Below are 19,692 nucleotides of genomic sequence, written 5' to 3'. Positions count from 1 at the left end.
CCAGCCGTTTAAAATAAACTTTTGTTTAACTTAAAAAACTTAGATTAAATGGGGTCTGAACCATTAAACTACTCATTCGTTATTTACAAAGTCTACGTCCAACTGTACTTAATTGCACATTTAAAATATCTTCACTAGAATGCCACTGTGACCAGGGTATTTTAGCATCATTGATCAACTATTGTAATTTTTGTGATAATTATTTAAATTTGTTTTATTTCTAAAGATTTCATTTGAATTTTAGTGAAAGTTGTATTAGTTTTATGTATTTTTGTTCCTTTTATTAGTTGTGTTAATATTACATCTTTATATTTAAAGTAAAAACATTTTTTTTTAAAAAGGAAAACAAAAAAAAGTTTATATTTTTATTTTCAATTGAATTTTATATTCAATTAGTGTTTATTTTGTTTTGAGTAACAGAAGTGTATATAGTTTTATGTTTTAGTTATGATAACTTTGCTGTTGGAATGAGGTCACAAAATAAAATGCACCCATCTACCACTATTTACATCAAGGAAAAATACAATCTTTTTTGTTAATTCAAAGGTTTGCCACTTTGATAACTGACATGAAAAGCAAGATTAATAGGATTGACATTGACTATATCTTAACTAAGCCAAATCAAAAACCGATTTTAGGGTTTCCCATATCCAAACTACCAATTAATCACCAATTATCTTGACAAATTTTCTATTAGAGGGGATAAAACTCGATTAAGCATACACAACAGGCAAAATGTCCCTAACACTACCACAAGAAGCAATGACCATTTTTATTTTAGATAAACCCGAACCATTTGTACTTGGTTTACTGCAAATCTGCAAACATGCACACTCACACATTGCGGTAGTGTGTTGCTCTTTAAATCAGCAGCAGCGACATTATGAGCCCTGTGCTCAGACACACAGCTAAAAATAACCCAGCAGCAGCAGACTGCAGATACATCAGTCAAAGCACAAGCACCCAATCTCCTCCTTCTCTCAGATGAGCCCACCTATGCACAAACTCACACTAGACATTACTCTGTTCCTCTACAGCAGCCACACAATCCTAAGTGTTTGCAGCAGTTCCTATTTAAAAGCACCCCTTGATGACATTTATGCATTCGGCTGATGCATCTGAGCACTGGAAAGGCCTTATCTTTGCAGCAGACACATACATGCTCTTATTTAAATAGACTGATATTTACTGACCTTAAAGCCCGGCTTCCTCCCTCTCTTCTTAGGCACTTTAATGGGTGGGAGGGACTCTGGGTAGCGGCTTTGATATTCCGGGTGCCTCTTCAGGGGTGGCCGACCCCTCTTGCGACCTGGAACTTTTCCACTTGCAGGCGGGAGGAAGGAGGGGCTTATGACCCCAGGTGACTGCATCTCTCCACCCCCTGACTGAACTGATGGAGCAGCAGGAATACTCATCAGACCTGAGTGAGGAAAATACAGTGTCCCAGTCTAAATGTACAACACTTTCATTTATGGTCAATTAAACAGGTATTTAATTTTCTACACTATCATTTTTATACAATTGATAGGTGCACTCAAATTTTGGTTAAGTATGGACAACCCAATGGTTGGGTAAATTACAAAATGCTGTTTAAAATTTACCCCAACCAAGAGTCTGTATTTTGCCCAAATGTTTTGTATTTTTCATATTACAGTTGAAAGAATTTAAAAACAGCAATAAAGACAAAACACACATTTTAACCATGGGGTTATTATGCTACTCTTTAATGCACCCAACAACCAAAACACACACACACACACACACACACACACACATTTCTGTAGTCAGTATGAAATTCTGGGTTCCCACACCTTTTGACCAATGAATTTCCATTTCCGTGTTTACTGGGCAATTTTAGTAATCTGAAAGAAAAAAAATTAGAATAAAAATATGGCAATTTTAGCTGATTTTTGTCATTTACAAAAGTAGCAAATTAATTAATTACAAGAAATTCAATCCAGCTAAAAATGTAAAGATTTAGAATGCACTATAAAAAAGAAACAAAGGAGAAGATAAAGGAAAATGTCTGTCTGTCTGCAGAAAAACAGATCTTGTCTATCAAAAATTGCCAGAATAATGGCTGACAAATTTACATACAAATTTCTGTCTTAACCAAACATTAAATCTTCCCAACTCTGTTATTTTTAAGACCATACCCAAAGATACAAACGCACAACATCTGATATTTTAATCAGTAAAAAAAAAGTTGAAAAGAGCCTATAAAAATGTGCACAGACTTTAAGAAAAGTGCACAATGAGTAAACTGCAATGAGCAACATTGTAACTAGACAGCATTCTGTCCTTATTATGCTTATTATTAGACCCCCGGTTTATTTTTTCCCCAATTTCTGTTTAATAGAAAGCAGATTTTTTTTCAACATATTTATAAACAATAGTTTTAATAACTCATCTCTAATATCTGATTTATTTTATCTTTGCCATGATGACAGAAATTTTTTTTTAATAGACATTTTTCAAGACACTTCTATACAGCTTAAAGTGACATTTAAAGGCTTAACTAGGTAAATTAGGTTAATTAGGCAGGTTGGGGTAAATAGGGAAGTTTTTTGTATAACGATGGTTTGTTCTGTAGACTATCGAAAAAGATTAAAGGGGCTAATAATTTTGATCTTAAAATGGCTTTAAAAAAATTTAAAACTACTTTTATTCTAGCTGAAATATATATATAATTTAATATAAATTATCAGACATACTGTGAAAATGTCCTTGCTCTGTAAAACAGAATTTGGGAAATATTTAAAAAAGTAAGAAAACTCAAAGGGGGCTAATAATTCTGACTTTAACTTTATGTTCGTTGAATTTCTCTGAAAAGATTGTTTGTGGCGCACCAAGATTCAGAATGCAGTGTTACATATCCAAATAAAAAGTACTGGAATTTAATCCAACTAAACAAGACAAAATCATTTAAATTATAATAAGTCACTGCTTTAACAAACATTTTCAGAAAGCAAAGCTGACAACTCTAGAACACACTGCATAACCACAGTGCATAAACTGCAAATGAACTGTTACTGAAACAAACAGGAGTACCTGTATTACAGCTACACTGTCTGATTACAAAAATAAACACTGCACAAGAATATAATGCACAGCCACAAGTGAGGACACGTTTAACAGTCTTCAGCATTTTAAATTCTTGAAAGTTTTTAATATTTAGATTTTTTTATTAAAAAAGCTATACTTTTTATTACATAATCTTTGCATCAATTTTTTTTAAAAATAGTAGCATTTATGAAAGGCGTTTCTAATGCAACATCTATGGGCAGAAAAGTTCATTTGACACTGTCTAACAAAAAATTCTTGTTTTGAAAGTTGTGGAAACACTATGGTGAGGTTGTTATTATGGTTATTGGTATAATCTTTTATAATAGCCACACTATGGTTATTAAGTGGGCGAATAATGCAAAAAAATTAATTAATTAAATTGTGGTACTCTCTCATGTATGTTTTCCCAAACTATGATTACTTCTGCTGCTAAGAAATGTAAAAAATCCTTTTGCACAAAATGTATTTTAGATATTTCATTTTAGTAGTATAGCCTAATTGGGTAATTATATTATTTTAAGAACAAAAGCTTGACGGTTTAGAAATGAGGTGGCCTAAAGTGTGCAGACTGTGAAAGAAGCAGACACATGGAGCCACATAAAAGCATCTTCTCTATCCTGCGCTCCTCCAGCTCTCTCTCTCTCTCTCTCTCTCTCTCTCTCTCTCTCTCTCTCTCTCTCTCTCTCTGAGCGAGTGAGTCCCCCTCCCCCAGCCCTCATTGAGTCTCATCCCCTCCCCCTCCAGCTGTGGCCTTACCATCAGCTTCTTCTGCTCTCCTCCTCTCATCCTTCCTTTACCGAGTATTCCCTCAAACTCTTTGAACCTGGAGCTTCTAAGATGAAACTAATTCATTATATTAAATAATGATTTCTTTAGGACAGAGAAATTAATAAGATACAAAACATATTAATCTAAAAATGCTGTTATTCTCAAATTGGTGTTTGTTATCCTATTATTGTAAGATATTACAGTAATCATAAGCGCACTTTTTGTAGTGCAAATCATTTTTGTTTTGCACTTATAGGCTCTGTTTACACCTGGTATGAGATTTTTAGTAAATCAGGTCAGAACATTTCAAATTCAATTTTTATTTGTCACATGCATAGATAGACATTGAGATGCTTATAAGTATGAAGACACATTTCCATTTACATCTGGTGTTTTAATCTCTTTTGTCCATTTTCTATCTTTCCTTATTTCTTCATATGTTATCCTTATAAAGATAATTTCAATGTGGTGATGTCATTGGCCCTTGAACATTTCCTGCTTGTTATGGTACTATTTCATAATTGTAAAAGGAGGAAATTAAATCATATATTTATGTTAAAACAGCTATCATAAAATTATTTAGCAATATGTGGACCTTTTTGGATTCTCTGAAGCTATGGAAATTTAAAAAAAATGTTAAACCATTGTTAATGTTTACATTTCTCAAAATGGTCTATACACCTACATAATTTACATACATTAATGTACTCTGATAGCCACAAAACAATTTCATCTGGCTGCTAACATGTCTTCGTATCTGTATCATTTGCGTCAGTTTGAATGCATTTGACCACATAAGCATTTACATTACAGAAGCAATCCAGTCAAACATATTTTAGACCGTTTCTGGAAGTGGTCAAAAATGGACAAGCTCTAAACATTTCACACCAATTTTACACCAGTATTTAGCCTTCTATTTTAATCAGATCAACAAAAACACATCTTAAATATACCAGTCGTGAACCATTTGTTATTCTCCTAGTAATTTACACTCTTGCAAATAAAAATGGCCAGTGATGCCACTAAACACTAGTGCCATTCTGTTTTTTTTCTGTTTTTTTGTGTGTGTTTTACAAATAAACTTTTAGCTTGTTTTTTGTTGTTTATTTTTTAAACACCTTTTTTCATTTTGTGAATAACAGCTTAATAGTCCAAAGACCCCTTTCCCATCCTAAAAACCTTTCTATGTGGAATAAAATGATTCTACAAATCTCAAAGGTTCTACATGGAAACATAAAAGCCAATAAAGAAGCTTTAAGTGTGGGTCTATAGCCTACCTATAACCAGGGCCAGACAGAATCTGCGGACATTTTTTGCTATTTCTGTGGAGAATTTTGTTACAAATCTGTGGATTTATGTGGAATGATTTTAGGAGTATCGTAACTATAAAATTAATATATAATACAAAAAAATAATACCTTTTTAACTTTTTTTAATGTTTACAATGCAAATCCAATTAGTTACTTATTTGGTAAACAAAGCAAGTCTCTCATTTGATATCTCTACTAAAAGAGATAAAATATAACTTTACAAACAGTATTGTGAATAAATTATATGAACATTTTAATATTACTATTATAACACAATAATATTAGTGAAAATAATTTAAAAATTAACAAATACAAATTTACACAAGTAAATTTATTAATGATGGGCTAAAATCTGCGGATTTCTGCATGTAGATTCTGTGTGGGCCTACCTTTAGCTAATAATTTTTCTTTCTGAGGTGTATAAAATAAAATAATAGTGTTAATAAAACAATACAACCAATAATATTTAATCATAATGATTTTAGTAATAATATCTTTAATTATTTGAACTAATTTAGTATTTCCTGTAACAACACAAACTCATTTTCAGTTTTTAAAGGGTGTGTGGTAAATATGCTATAAAACCTGATTTTCTAAAATCCCTCATGATAAATATTAAATGACTAAATGAAAAAGAGCAAGGACTAAAAAAAGTAATTGCCAACATCGAATATGTGATTTAGAAATATAAAATAATAATAATACACATTTTTCTACAAGAAAAAGAGAGATGACCCTAATTATAAACTGTTCTCATATGCACTTTCTAAAACATCGGATTATTTCCGCTCACCTGCGCTCTATCTCCCTCTCTCTCCCTCATATACATCAGGCAGGCCATGCGTAATTGCATTAATCTTTTTATCGCCGTCAATGTTCTGCTTCCAAAATCAACAAAAGGAAACCCTTCATTTTAATCCGGACGACAAAAACTCGACAACCGGCAAACGCTTTATCCTGGGAAAGAGGGCCATTAAAAATAGCGCGTCAAAAATAGAGCCCCATTCCTCATGCGCGTGTTCATGTTTACGAGCGGTGCGCGAGCTTTCCTTCCTTTCCTCCTAATCTCACCGCCAAAATCAGAGGCACGCAAACATGCTGTAAATGTACGAGCACTCACCGAGCACCCAGCGCAGGAGCGGACCTGTTATCAGCAGTGTCAAGAAAAGCGTCTAAAAGCCGCTTAATTCCGAGTCTCCGTCGCTGTCACGGAGCGGCCGCTTCTGAAGCCCCGGCAGCCCTGAGCCTCCAGCGCGCGCTCTCGACAGACACCGCCGCGCGCGCCAGCCGCTACATCGGCCTCTTTTTGTCGTCATGGCAACAGGGCGCCTAACATCCTCTCTCTGCCTCTCACGGTCATAATGCTGATGCGGAGTCATTTACAGCAGACACGAGCTCATCGACTCAATTAGAGAAAACATACAATCGCCCATTATTAACGATGATAAGGTAGTTTCTATCACACATTTTACTACATCTAAAAATTAACTAATTATCATACTGCATAATTAATAATTTACATAATTTTAATCAGCAACTGATTTAGTTAAAATATTTTATTTATTGCCTAACGTTACATTTTACATAAGGTTTACATTTATACAACAACTGTATATTAGATAGTAAATGGAGCAAAAGCTTAAAATTCTCTTTTGAATGCGTCCTAAATTTGCCAATTCTCCCTCTAGGCCAAATCTACAGTTAATCTAGAACAAACCACAAGTGGGACATTAGTATACCACATTAACTGCTAAAAATAATAATCATGTGCAGAGATTTTCTATCAAACACGTTATTATTTTATTATCTAAAACACATCGACATGTAATAATCTATAGCATATCATGAATAATTGACATTTTAAATAACTGGTGACTAACTTGTGTTAGACATTTTACTTAAATATAAAAATATAATGTTGAACATATGTTTGTTATTTTAGAATTTGCATTTTGTATGAAAAAATAAACAACCAAATAAAGGTTCAAAATAATCCAACAAATCATCAAATATTTTACCCAACTGCTTGAGTTCTTTTTTAATAAACATTTTAAGGTCAAAATTATTTGCCCCTAAGCTATTTTTTTTTTATTGATAGTCTACAGAACAAACCATCATTATACAATAACTTGCCTGACTAACCTAACCTGCCTAGTTAACCTTATTAACCTAGTTAAGCCTTTAAATGTCACTTTAAGCTGAATACTATAGTGTCTTGAAAAAATATCTAGTCAAATATTATTTACTGTCATCATGGCAAAGATAAAATAAATCATTTTTTAGAAATAAATTATTAAAACTATTATGTTTAGAAATGTGTTGAAAAAATCTGCTCTCCATTAAACAGAAATTTGGGGGAAAATAAACAGGGCAGCTAATAATTTAGGGGGGCTAATAATTCTGACTTTAACTGAATATATATATTAAAGTTAAGTGATTGAGGAAATGCTCAAGATGACGAGCAAAACATATTGTCTTGTTTTCAGAAATAATATGCTAAAATGAAGTGAGTTCTTCCTTAAAACAAGCAAAATAATCTGCCAATGAGGTAAGCAAAATAATCCTATGTCGAAAGGAAAAACAAGATTATTTTGCTTACCTCATTGGCAGATTATTTTGCTTGTTTTAAGGAAGAACTCACTTCATTTTAGCATATTATTTCTGAAAACAAGACAATATGTTTTGCTCGTCAACTTAAGTATTTCCTCAATCATTTAACTTTAATTATATACAGTTGAAGTCAGAATTATTAGCCCCCCCTGAATATAGAACTCACATGTTTTGCTTAATGCTTCTTGATTTAAGAATTTTTAGATATTTGAAGTAGAAACCAGACAAAAAAATCTTAGTAAGAAAAGCATTTTTTTGGGGTGTAAAAAGTTAAAGTCCTGCACTTTTCTAAACTATTTAGTAGTTTTGATCAGGACTGGAATTGATTAACAAATTTATGCAAAAAAAAAAAAAAAAGTAGATATATATATATCAGATGCATTTTTACAGCAGTTCAGTAGATGTTTTCATCTGTAATATAACAAAAGGGTAGTAAATTTGAACAGTGCGCAGGGGTTAAGAATTTCTACAGATTATCACAAACCACTGTTATCCAATAAATTACCTATCCTAACTTACCTGGTTAACCTAAGTCTTTAAATGTCACTTTAAGCTGAATACTAGTATCCTGTAAAATAATATGTACTGTCACAATGGCAAAGACAAAATAAATTGTTATGAAACTATTATGTTTAAAAATGTTTTGGAAAAAATCTTTTCTCCCTTTAAACAACACTTAGGAAATATTTTTTAAACAAATTCAAATTTCACTGGAGGGCTAATAGTTTTTACTTTAAAACAGTATTATCATTATTAAGCTAAATGTGACATTCTGGCTCTAAAACTCAGATGGCTTCCTTTGAATCACAGAGGACCCACTGCAGTTTTAGTATACTAAGTTGCCTACTTAAAAAGGACTTTGTTTTATGACCACTGACAATCCACTGTCATATAGGTATTAATAACTCTGTAATTGTGATACTACAAACAGCAAAATAAAATCCAGGGAAAAACAAGGCAAATAAAACACCACATATCCAAGCAGGCCATATAATAAGTGATAATAATAAGTCCATGCAGCCCCAGCACACATACATGCATTCATCCAGACAAATGCAGGCAGACGACTGCAGGATGTGCAGTTGAGTAAATCCCTGAAGAGTTATGATTGGAACTCAGAGATTATCCAACACACAGAGTCCAGTCACTGTCTGTGAACTGAGGAACGCTGGGAATGTGTGGAGCTCATGAACAACACACCAACACACCCACACACCCACCACACACACACACACACACACACACACACACACACACACACACACACACACACACACACACACACACACACACACACACACACACACACACACACACACACACACACAAACACACACACAAACACACAAACACACAAACACACACAAACACACACTGTTAGTGTGGGTGTGTAACAACACCAAGGTCCCCTCTTAGATGGGTACGCAAGTGCACACACTCACGCAGACACTCACGAACACACTGGATCTGCTGACTGATGTTAGTCACACGGGACACAGATTAACCACTTCAGTCAAATGAGATTTAGTCAAAGTCAGGCGGCGAGACAATAAATTACATTTTGCCTTTTCTTAATCGAAACTGGGATGCTACAGGAAGACCACAAGCACTTTCCAGTGTCAAACATACACACACCTAATAATGACCACACATCTTCTTTCAAACAGTCACATCGCTGTCCTCCCATTTGGTCAGTTGCATGTAATAAATGCTTCCAGGTCAACTGAAGGTCAAGCTAAGTGAAGACTTACCAGAATAAATACACTTCATACACACCAACAAAACAAACTTGATAAAGTTTAGTTTGCAGAGAAATAATGCAAATGTTTGGAGAAAATAGCTTTAAAAACAGATTTTTTTTTAGGATTTTTTAAAGGTTAATAACAAGGTAAAACAAAATAACAAGGTAAAATAAATGTGTATTGAATAAATAAATACTTAAAAATTAGAATAAATTAAGTAAACAGTATTTATTAAATGAAACAGGAAAAGACGAAATAAACTGACATTGACTTAGCCTATCTACATATTCCCTGCTTCCAAAGATTTGTTTAAACAAGCCATTGTCATATTGATGATCTGGTGCATGTCTTCTCTAGATGATTTGTATTTTCGACAATTACTTCCTAATGTTTTACCTAGATTAATCTGTTTCTAATTTAAACAACCTGTGGCCTCCCTTCCTTTTTCCTTTTTCCATTTATTTTTTATGCCTTTTTAATTATTGTTATAATTTTTACTGTTGATCTCTTTCCTCTAAACTGAAAACAAAAATGTAAATATGATTGTGATGTTATATCGTCATATATTTATTACATCTCAATAAAAATAAAAGTAAATCATTTAAGAATTAAATTAAAAATACAAAAATGTTTAAGATTCGATTCTGTTTTTCAAAATTTGACACAAATATATAAATGTAATAAACATCAATAAAACATATAAATATATACCAATTACATTAAAATAAATACACACGTGCATCTATATATTTAAGAAAATGTTTATTTATATTTAAAATATATATGTATATGATACATATATATTGAACAAAATAGTTTTGTATATGTAAATGTAACGTATTTTTTATTTAATGCTATGTCAGCAACCGATGCTATTTTCATGGCATAAACATTTCAATAATAAATATACACTTAAAAACAATAAACTAATGAAGTCATTAATTAAATAAGATTGTTTGTGTTTATACATAATAAAAATGAAAATAAAAAATTCCTGGTGTCACTTTGATAAAAAGTCATTAAGAGAGGTCATTTCATTAAAAAGTCTTTAGGAATCATTAAAAGCAGGACAGTCCAGTAAAATGTGTTTTACAGTAAGGGGAGTTGTGGAGTACAGGGGTCTTTACCTTTCAGCAAAAAGGTATGGGTTGTTTGTCATTGACATACATAGTTAATAAAATACACATTTATTATGTCAAATTATGTAAAATCTTTGCCCAGCACTAAGAAAAAAATCAAATGCAAAACTAAAATCATAAATCCAGAATTTTCAAGTGGTATTCTATTTTTCCCCCCATCTCTCCATCCCTGATGTAAAATATAATAATAACATTGTTAAACCCAATAAGTTAAGGTAACTCAAGTCATTTGCGGAAACCGATTACAACAAACCATTGAAGTTCAAAAACTAATCCTAATGAGTACTGTGAACTTAATCCATTTGAGTAAACGAAGCAATTTGAGCATAGTAAAACCCAATAAATAAAGAGAACTCAAACCAACTGAGTACTAGAAAACCCAATAAGTAAAGGCAACTCAAACTGTTTGAGGAAACCCATTGCTACAAACCATTTTGTTTAAAAAAAAACAAGCTAATATATACAAGTACTGTGAACTTACTACATTTAAGTAAAATTTTATGTGGACCTTTTAAACAACAAACTGTTTAAAGTAACTGAACAGAATAGTATGTACCAATCATAATACAATATATTCACAATAGATGTATCACAATAGATACATCATATACAATATATATATATATATATATATATATATATATATATATATATATATATATATATATATATATATATATATATATATATATATATTCACTCACAACTAAGAGCCACTTTCCTTGGACACAATAAACAGATTAACAAAGAAAGCACAGCAGCAGCAGCAAAAGTTCAAACTACAATAGATGTAGCTACACAAAATCAAATAGGTCATCAGCAAAATCAATAATCTATGGGGGTTGCCATGACAACAGCACTTGCCCATGCAAAAATAATAGCTCGCAATGAAAGAGCGAGCGAAAGAAAGAAAGGTTATTATCTTTGGGACTGGTAAAGAATCTTGCTGGCAGAGCATTAGCTGCTATCACAGAAATCACATCCGCTCTCATGGCTGAGAGACAGTGGTTTCTATGGAGCGTCTTACAGCACCAACAATAAGCAAACTCAGGGAAACTGTGGCAGATACACAGCCAGCCTGACACAGAGTCTTCACAAAGCCTCTATACAGAGCGGTCAGCGGTTCAGCAGGCTTTAAAAGCAAGTCAATTGTGTACTGTAAGGGCCGGTTTCACAAACAGAGCTTAGCTTAAGTCAGGACTATAGGCCTTTACTAAATTAGGTAGTTAAGTAGGTTTTATAAAAACAACTTTACTTGTGGGTGTACATGTGGGTGTAAGCTTTTTTTAGTTAAAAGGACAGTTCACCCAAAAATGTTTCAAGGTTTATTTATTCTGTTAAACACAAAAGGATATTTTTAAGAATCTTGCTGAAAAACTGTAACCATTGACTTCCATGGTAGGAATATATAGACAATGGAAATGAATGGTAACAGGTTTCCAGCTTATCTTCTTTATTGTTTAACATAAGACAGAAACCTTGGCTTGACAGGATGAGAAAATGAAGACCAAATTTTCAGTTTTAGGTGAACTATTCCTTTAAGACAGCTCATAAATGTTTAGTCTAGAACTAGCATTAAGCCTTATGTCTAAAGCAATCATATATGAGTTCAAATAAAATTTGTAAAAATAAAATGCTAAATCGAGATATCAACTTGGAACGAATTGATGGCATGATAAACATAAATCAATAAACCAGTGTACCAGTATTAAAAGTATTTAACTTTAAAAAGGCAATTGTTATATTTCACAAAAAATTGTTAAAAGTAACAAAATAATTACAAATAATACTTGACAATAGTAAATTGTTTTGGTGAAATATTAAACTCAGAAAGGAGACCTTCACGGCTGTCTCACTGGACTGCACTGTGAAATACATTTAGAGAGCCCATTTAACAGCCTGACGCAGAGCTGGACACCATTCACCCATCCAGCTGATCGCTATATTTAATTTCTAATTACGCCTGGAATACAGAAGCCAATAAATCAAAAGTTAATTAAAGTCATGGATTCATCTTTAGTGCAACTCAATCATCTCAAATCCATTAACATTGTAGATGAGGGACAAGTACTGTGTGTGCGTGCCTATGCGTGTCTTTTTATGTATGCTTCTCTACTGTATGTAAAGGAAAGAGAGGGAGAGAAATCCAATGTGACATTACCTTAAACGATTTTTAAATATTAATGCTTCAATTTAATTTATTATACAATAATATAAATAAACACAGTGGGTAAAATCCTCCTGCTAAATATATTTCTAAAGAATTTTTTTGGGAAATCAGATGAAAGCAGCAAAACAAAATGTCAAGCAAAATTAAAAACAAGCTATTTTCTACAATGTATCATTCATTATTGTCATTACTATTTTCAGATAATTAATACTTACTCAGATTTTAAGCGGGATCAGGATTGGAATCGAACCAATTTGCTGAACTAGCATTTTACAACCATTACAATGTTTTAACACATTCATCTAATTAACACAGCTTTAAATGGAATAAATACTCTAAGTGAACTAAACAGAGCGATCACCAATTTCATCAGTTTCAGAGTCACATGAGAGGAATCACCTGCAGCCTTTGACTGGAAATTATATTATGACTGCACACATGTAGGCTTTTCCCGTGATCTTGTGGGTATTCCTTTGGGTGCTCCGGTTTTCCGGTCCATAGACATGGCCGTAGTGCATGTGTGTGAATGCAAGAGTGTGTGTGTTTTCCAGTGTTGGGTTGTGGCTGGAAGGGCATCCGCTGCGTAAAACATAAGCTGGATAAGTTGGCGGTTCATTCCACAGTGGCGACCCCAGATTAATAAAGCCAAAAAGAAAATGAATGAATGAATGAATGTTTCTGGATGCTGCTTTTCGTTTTGTCCTAAAATATATGTACTGGGAGACCCGTTCGTGCTGGGGTCTGGTGTGAAGATGTCTGAGTGGATTCAAATAAGTATTATGATTGGAAGACAAATCATTATGAGGGGATGGCGTTCAGCTACTACACCATCATTTCAAGAATGCATGGGTTACAGAATTAGGGATGGTGGCAGCATATGAAAAAAGGAAATATATTACTTGACAAACTGGATGTTTATCAGAGAAGATGGGGAAATTATTTGGCATTTTTGGAGGATGAATAAGGTCACTGTGGTGAGACACACGGTAAAAAAATATTATTTGATTTATTTATGGATTATTATTAATGCATTGTTTTTTTTTAAATAATTATTATTTTCTGTGTACGTGATTTTTTGTTTATTGAGTTTATATGAATTTATAATAGCAACATCTAATTACTGTAACTGCCGCTGTTGAGAAGGTATTGTATGGAAGACGAAACTCACAAAAACAATAAAGAAATAAATATGCAAATAAATGAATAAATATATATACACACAATTTCCTTTATAAATAAACCAACAAATAAATACACAAACAAGTAAACGAATAACTAAATACACAATTTCCTGCATAAATAAAACAATAAATAAATAAACGAATATATGAATACACAAATTCCTGCGTAAAAAAAATAAAATAATAAATACATGCGCAAATAAATAAATAAAGGTAGATATAAATATACAAATTACTGCATAAATATAACAATAAATAAATAAATACATAAATAAATAAATGAATAAATATATACACAAATTTCTGCATAAATAAAACAATAAATAAATATGCAAATAAATAAATTAATATATAAATCTACAAATTCCGGTGTAAATAAATATATAAATAATTAATAGTGTGATGTAAAAGGGGAAAAAAAAAACTTTCTTTTTTTTATCAGGTTCATCTTAGGTCAGACATTAAAATATACATAATATTAATACATATAAATATACGCACTGATACAATTCACCAAAAAATTAATTATCAGGAAAAATTATAATTATACACTAAAGAAGTATGTGAATAAAAGGTAAAATACCACATTTATACACAAAGCTATACAAACATGAGATAAAAAAAAATATTAATAAAAAAAAGATAAAGTATGTATTAAGATATAGGTGTCTCCTTAAAAAATTTAGAAAATTTAGAAAAGGGCTCGAGACTTTCTGGAACTGTTCTGGCTTTTGTTTTATTGCAAACCAAATCTTTTCAATTTGAAGAGCATATAGGAAAGAAGGAAAAAACTACTTTCAGTTTAGCAATTTCTCATTCCCCTAACATCCGTGTTATTTATTTAATCATTAATCTGCCCGCACTGTTTGTTTATTTATTTATTTATTTATTTATTTATTTATTTATTTATTTATTTATTTATTTATTTATTTATTTATTTATGCATGGATTTGTTATATATAGAATTATTAGCCCCCTTTAAATTTTTTATTTTTTTTAAATATTTCCCAAATAATGTTTAGCAGACCAAGGAAATTTCCACAGTATGTCTGAAAATATGTTTTCTTCTGGAGAAAGTCTTATTTGTTTTATTTCAGCTAGAATAAAAGCAGTTTTTAACGTCTTAAAAAATTAAGGTCAAAATTATTACCCCTTTTATATATTTTTTGATAGTTTACAGAACAAACCATCGATAGACATAACTTGCCTAATAACCCTAACCTGTTTACTTAACCTAATTAACCTAGTTAAGCCTTTAAATGCCACTTTAAGCTGTATAGAAGTGTCTTGAAAAAAATCTACTAAAATAATATGTTCTGTCATCATGGCAAAAATAAAATAAATCAGTTATTAGAGATGAGTTATTAAAACTATTATGTTTATAAATATGCTGAAAAAAATCACCTCTCCATTAAACAGAAATGTCAGACAGTGTCTGTGTGTGTCTGTGTGTGCGCGCCTATGTATTTATTTGCAAATTTATTCATTTATTGTTTTATTTGTGGATTTATTAATTAATATATTTATTTGCATATTTATTTATCATTTTATTTATAGAGGAATTTGTGGATTTATTAATTAATATATTTATTTACTTGCAAATTTATTTAGTTTATTGTTTTTGCGGATTTTGTCATCCATAGGGAGGAAAGGGGAAAGTGGGTGTTAAAATGTGTAAACTGACTGTGCTGTTAAATTATCAGACACACACACACACACACACACACACACACACACACACACACACACACACACACACAGACACACACACACACACAGACAGACACACACACACACACGCATGCATGCATTAACTCAAGCCAAAATAACAAAAGGATAAAAGCAAGCATTGTCTGCCAAGTCCTCCAGCCAACGCCTAGCATCGAGGAGGGGATTTGTGAAGAAGAAAAATAAATAAATAAATTGAAGTGTTACCCCTCACAAACAACAGCAAGAACTTATTTACTTCATACATGGCAAGTTGCCATAGCAACAGACAAGGGAATCTTGAACCATGTTGTTGAAATATGAAAAACAGCACCAAAAAGCACCAAAAATTAATATACGTGTAAGACCACTGCAGTGTCTACTATTTCCCTCCAAGAAAGATTAAAAAAAGCATCAATCTCTCTTCACACAGCATGAGAATTGGGACTGCAATAATTAAGAATGACATACATTAATCTTCATTAATCTTTTTGGAACCAAGCAGCGCAGAATCCCGAGGTTTTAATGTAATAAACGGAGGAGCTTCTCCTTCTTCCTCTCCATCTTATCCTCTCTAATGCTGCATTTTTCTCTCTTGTGCCCAATTACTCTTCTCTCAAATCTTTCACCAGCTGGTGAACCATCCAAATCCCTCTTAATTATGGTAAAACCCTGAGTTTTAAACAAACAGGTCTCTATATGCACATATAGCATTTTATACACTGAAGAACGGACCTTTTTCAGTCATAAACAGGAAATAAGGAAACAACACCAATGGGATTGTAACAAGCCCAACTGGCCATTCACACAATCGTCTTGTATTGTCAAACAACACTTGCGGGATCAAGTGTGTATCGTGTGTTTGTTAATCACAGATAATAATCACAGATAATATCTTACTTTGTGAACAAGTGGGAGGAGTCCTGTCTCGAGGCCGCCGCCCACTCTGCACTTCCTCTCCCAGGTCAACTAGTTGCCACAAGCTCCTCCCCCTGTCGTCACGGCGGTCGAGGCGAAGGCGGAGCCTGACGCTCTGCACACCCAGGACGCTCGGTATCCAGGAGACAGTGGAATCCTCCAAATCCCTGCCCCGCAGTCTCATTCCCACAGCCACTGGCGCATCTAGCAGATCATTACACTGGACACACACATACACACACACATGCAGAGCGTCAGAGCAGAACGCAGTGGAAACACACTTTACATTAGAGTAACTAGTGGTCTAACATCAAGCTGAAACCAAATTATCAATATGTTAGCAATGGCATTGGTATTTTATTGTTATCATCTGTGAATTTGCAGGCTAATTCAACAAACGTTTGAAAATTGTTTCATTAAATTCAATTAAATAATTTCCCAGTGATGGGTTGCAGCTGAAAGGGCATTGGCTATGTAAAACATATGCTGGATAAGTTGGGGCTTTATTGCGCTGTGGCAACCCCTGATTAATAAAGGGACTAAGCCAAAAAGAAAACAAATAAATTAATTCAAATAAAATAAAACTATGCGACGCAGTGGCACAGTATGTAGTGCTGTCGCCTCACAGCAAGAAGGTCGCTGATTCGAACCTCGGCTGGGTCAGTTGGCGTTTCTGTGTGGAGATTGCATGTTCTCCCTGCGTTCACGTGGGTTTTCTCCGGGTGCTCCGGTTTCCCCCACAGTCCAAAGACATGCGGTTCAGGTGAATTGGGTAGGCTAAATTGTCAGTAGTAGTATGAGTGTGAATAAGTGTGTGTGGATGTTTCCCAGAGATGGGTTGCGGCTGGAAGGGCATCCGCTGTGTAAAAATATGCTGGATAAGTTGGCAGTTCATTCCGCTGTGGTGACCCCGGATTAATAAAGGGACTAAGCTGAAAAGAAAATGAATTAATGAATGAAAATAAAACAAAAAATAAAATAATTGAATTAAATTGAAACCTGGAACCAGTATTTTGTAGAGCAATTTTAAGGACAAAGAAAATACAAAAATTAAAAATGGCATAAATTATTATAAAACAAACTAATGAATCATTGTAATAATACTACTAGTTTTCCCTATATTTTTTACTCTGCTACTCTGAATATTTACTCTGAAATAGCATGTAAGTGTGGCTTAGCAACAAGTGTAATCCCTGCACCCCGCCGGCCAACCACTAAGCATACAGTAGTCGCTTTAGGACAAAGTACATGAAAAAGTGAGTCCAGCAATCCTTGCATGCATGAAATATTGCACAATATGACAAGTTTTGCTTGCTAACTACATAACTGAAAACGTGCTAGATATAATACCGCTTTTTGTTCAGAATTATAGGATTATAAAGTACTATAAAACCCAGCGAATGACATGGTCTAGTGGGTCTCTGTCATCTTTAATATGCTGCGATTTCAGGAGGCATGGCTTTGGATGGCAGGGAAGGGACTGCATTTGAAAGATATTAATGCAATCAGTTAGCAGATCACCTACTGCACCTTTAACTGACTAAAACCATAAAAGCATTAACAAAAATGATATAAAACAAACAATAAATGTTTAATTTTAGCAAGTGTTTTTTAGTTTGAGGGTGCTTTTACACATTCCCCATTACTTTAACCGAACTACTTTAGTTTTGAACAATTACAGTTAAATTAATGAGATGGTCACTTCTAGTAAAACAAACCAACTGTAAGCTACAAACTAAGCACAAAAAGCTCTGAGACTGTAATTGAATAATAGTGGGTGGGTGTGTGGGTGGGTTGGATGAATGGAAATCTAATTAAAATAAAAAACACTATGAATATATAAATCTGTAATGGAACGTTTAAAAACTTTAACAGCATCAAATGATAATAAAATATTACTGCCAGGAACATCTGGCCAACATAAAGCTTAAAGAGGTAGATGAAAATCTAGATTCCTTGGATACTGGCCCAACTAGATGTTAACTAAGTAGCAAAGAAAGGTTGAAATTCATTCAATCATTCATTTACCTTCGGCTTAGTCCCTTTATTATCAAGAAGTGGAATGTACCACCAACTTATATGTTTTACACAGTGGATGCCCTTCCAGCTGCAACCCAGTACTGGGAAACACCCATACACTCTCACATGCACACACATAAAGACAATTTAGTCTATACAGTTCACCTATAGCTCAGGTCTTACTATGGGCGAAACTGGAGCACCAGGAGGAAACCCACGAAAACACAGGGAGAACATGCAAACTCCACAAAGAAATACCAACCAGCGACCTTCTTGCTGTGAGGCAACAGTGCTAACCGCTGAGCCACCATGTCGCTGGATGAAATTCAATAGCTATTTAATCTATGGCTTATTAACTTTTGTATTTCAGGTTAAGATTATAATGTCCAACAATTATTAAACATAAATGTAGAGGAACAGATCTTAACCTAAGCAACACGCAGACTTTAAAATACAAATTCCAGCATGTTTTACAGTCACCAGAGTCCAGTTTCACACATGAAAGCAAGCACAAGTACATTTTGAACGGATGTTTTCATTGACCCTAGATCAGGGTATTGAAGGAGTCGTGCATTAGAGCTTCTCAGGCATCTTTGTCAGCAGAATAAAAGATCAGACCAAGTGCTTTGTTTGGCAAAGGAATATTTCTTGGCAGCCATTCCTGACCCAAGCACTGGGTGGGTATTCAGATTGATATTCAGCCGAGAGGTGATGCAATGCTTCTTCAAAGTAAAGATGACCCAAAGTGGTCAGGATGTTAAACACATAAACACCACCACACATGCAATGTAAACAGAGCTTCTCCACTGCAAAGCTCTGCATGTCCCCTGTGGGATGAAGTCACTTGCAGCACTGAGTCAGTCATAATGTCTCATTTTATGTTCTGTGCTTTATCTTCCAGAAACGTCGACAACCGCAACAGAATGTTTCACAGGGATAGAATTTGGAGGACACTAAAACCGTAAAACCAATGAAAAAGAAATGCATCCTCCAAAGCCCCTTCATAGCTTTTTGTTCTTAATTATAGTTCCCGATTCGAAAGAATCACCATAAGTGGACAAT

General features: G+C 33.4%; 1 protein-coding gene across 4 annotated transcripts in view; it reads right to left on the bottom strand.

The window, feature by feature from the left end:
* Positions 1–19,692, bottom strand: part of scml4 (Scm polycomb group protein like 4) — a 55,855-nt gene that overhangs the window by 23,528 nt on the left and 12,635 nt on the right. The window contains exons 2-4 of one of the 4 annotated variants that reach the window (XM_087298366.1): positions 16,594–16,831; positions 1,812–1,862; positions 1,194–1,420 (exon numbers count right to left, since the gene is read on the bottom strand). In XM_087298366.1, the coding sequence (XP_087154492.1) occupies positions 1,194–1,420; positions 1,812–1,833 (249 nt within the window). In that variant the 5' untranslated portion in view covers positions 1,834–1,862; positions 16,594–16,831. Of the gene's footprint in view, positions 1–1,193; positions 1,421–1,811; positions 1,863–6,264; positions 6,408–16,593; positions 16,832–19,692 lie in introns of those variants that run through there. The other 3 variants (XM_087298367.1, XM_087298365.1, XM_087298368.1) reach the window with 3 other exon arrangements.

The sequence above is a fragment of the Danio rerio genome, chromosome 20 (assembly GCF_052040795.2).
Source record: "Danio rerio strain M-AB ecotype USA chromosome 20, GRCz13ab, whole genome shotgun sequence".
NCBI lineage: Eukaryota > Metazoa > Chordata > Actinopteri > Cypriniformes > Danionidae > Danio > Danio rerio.
This window is presented reverse-complemented; position numbering and strand designations above follow the sequence as displayed.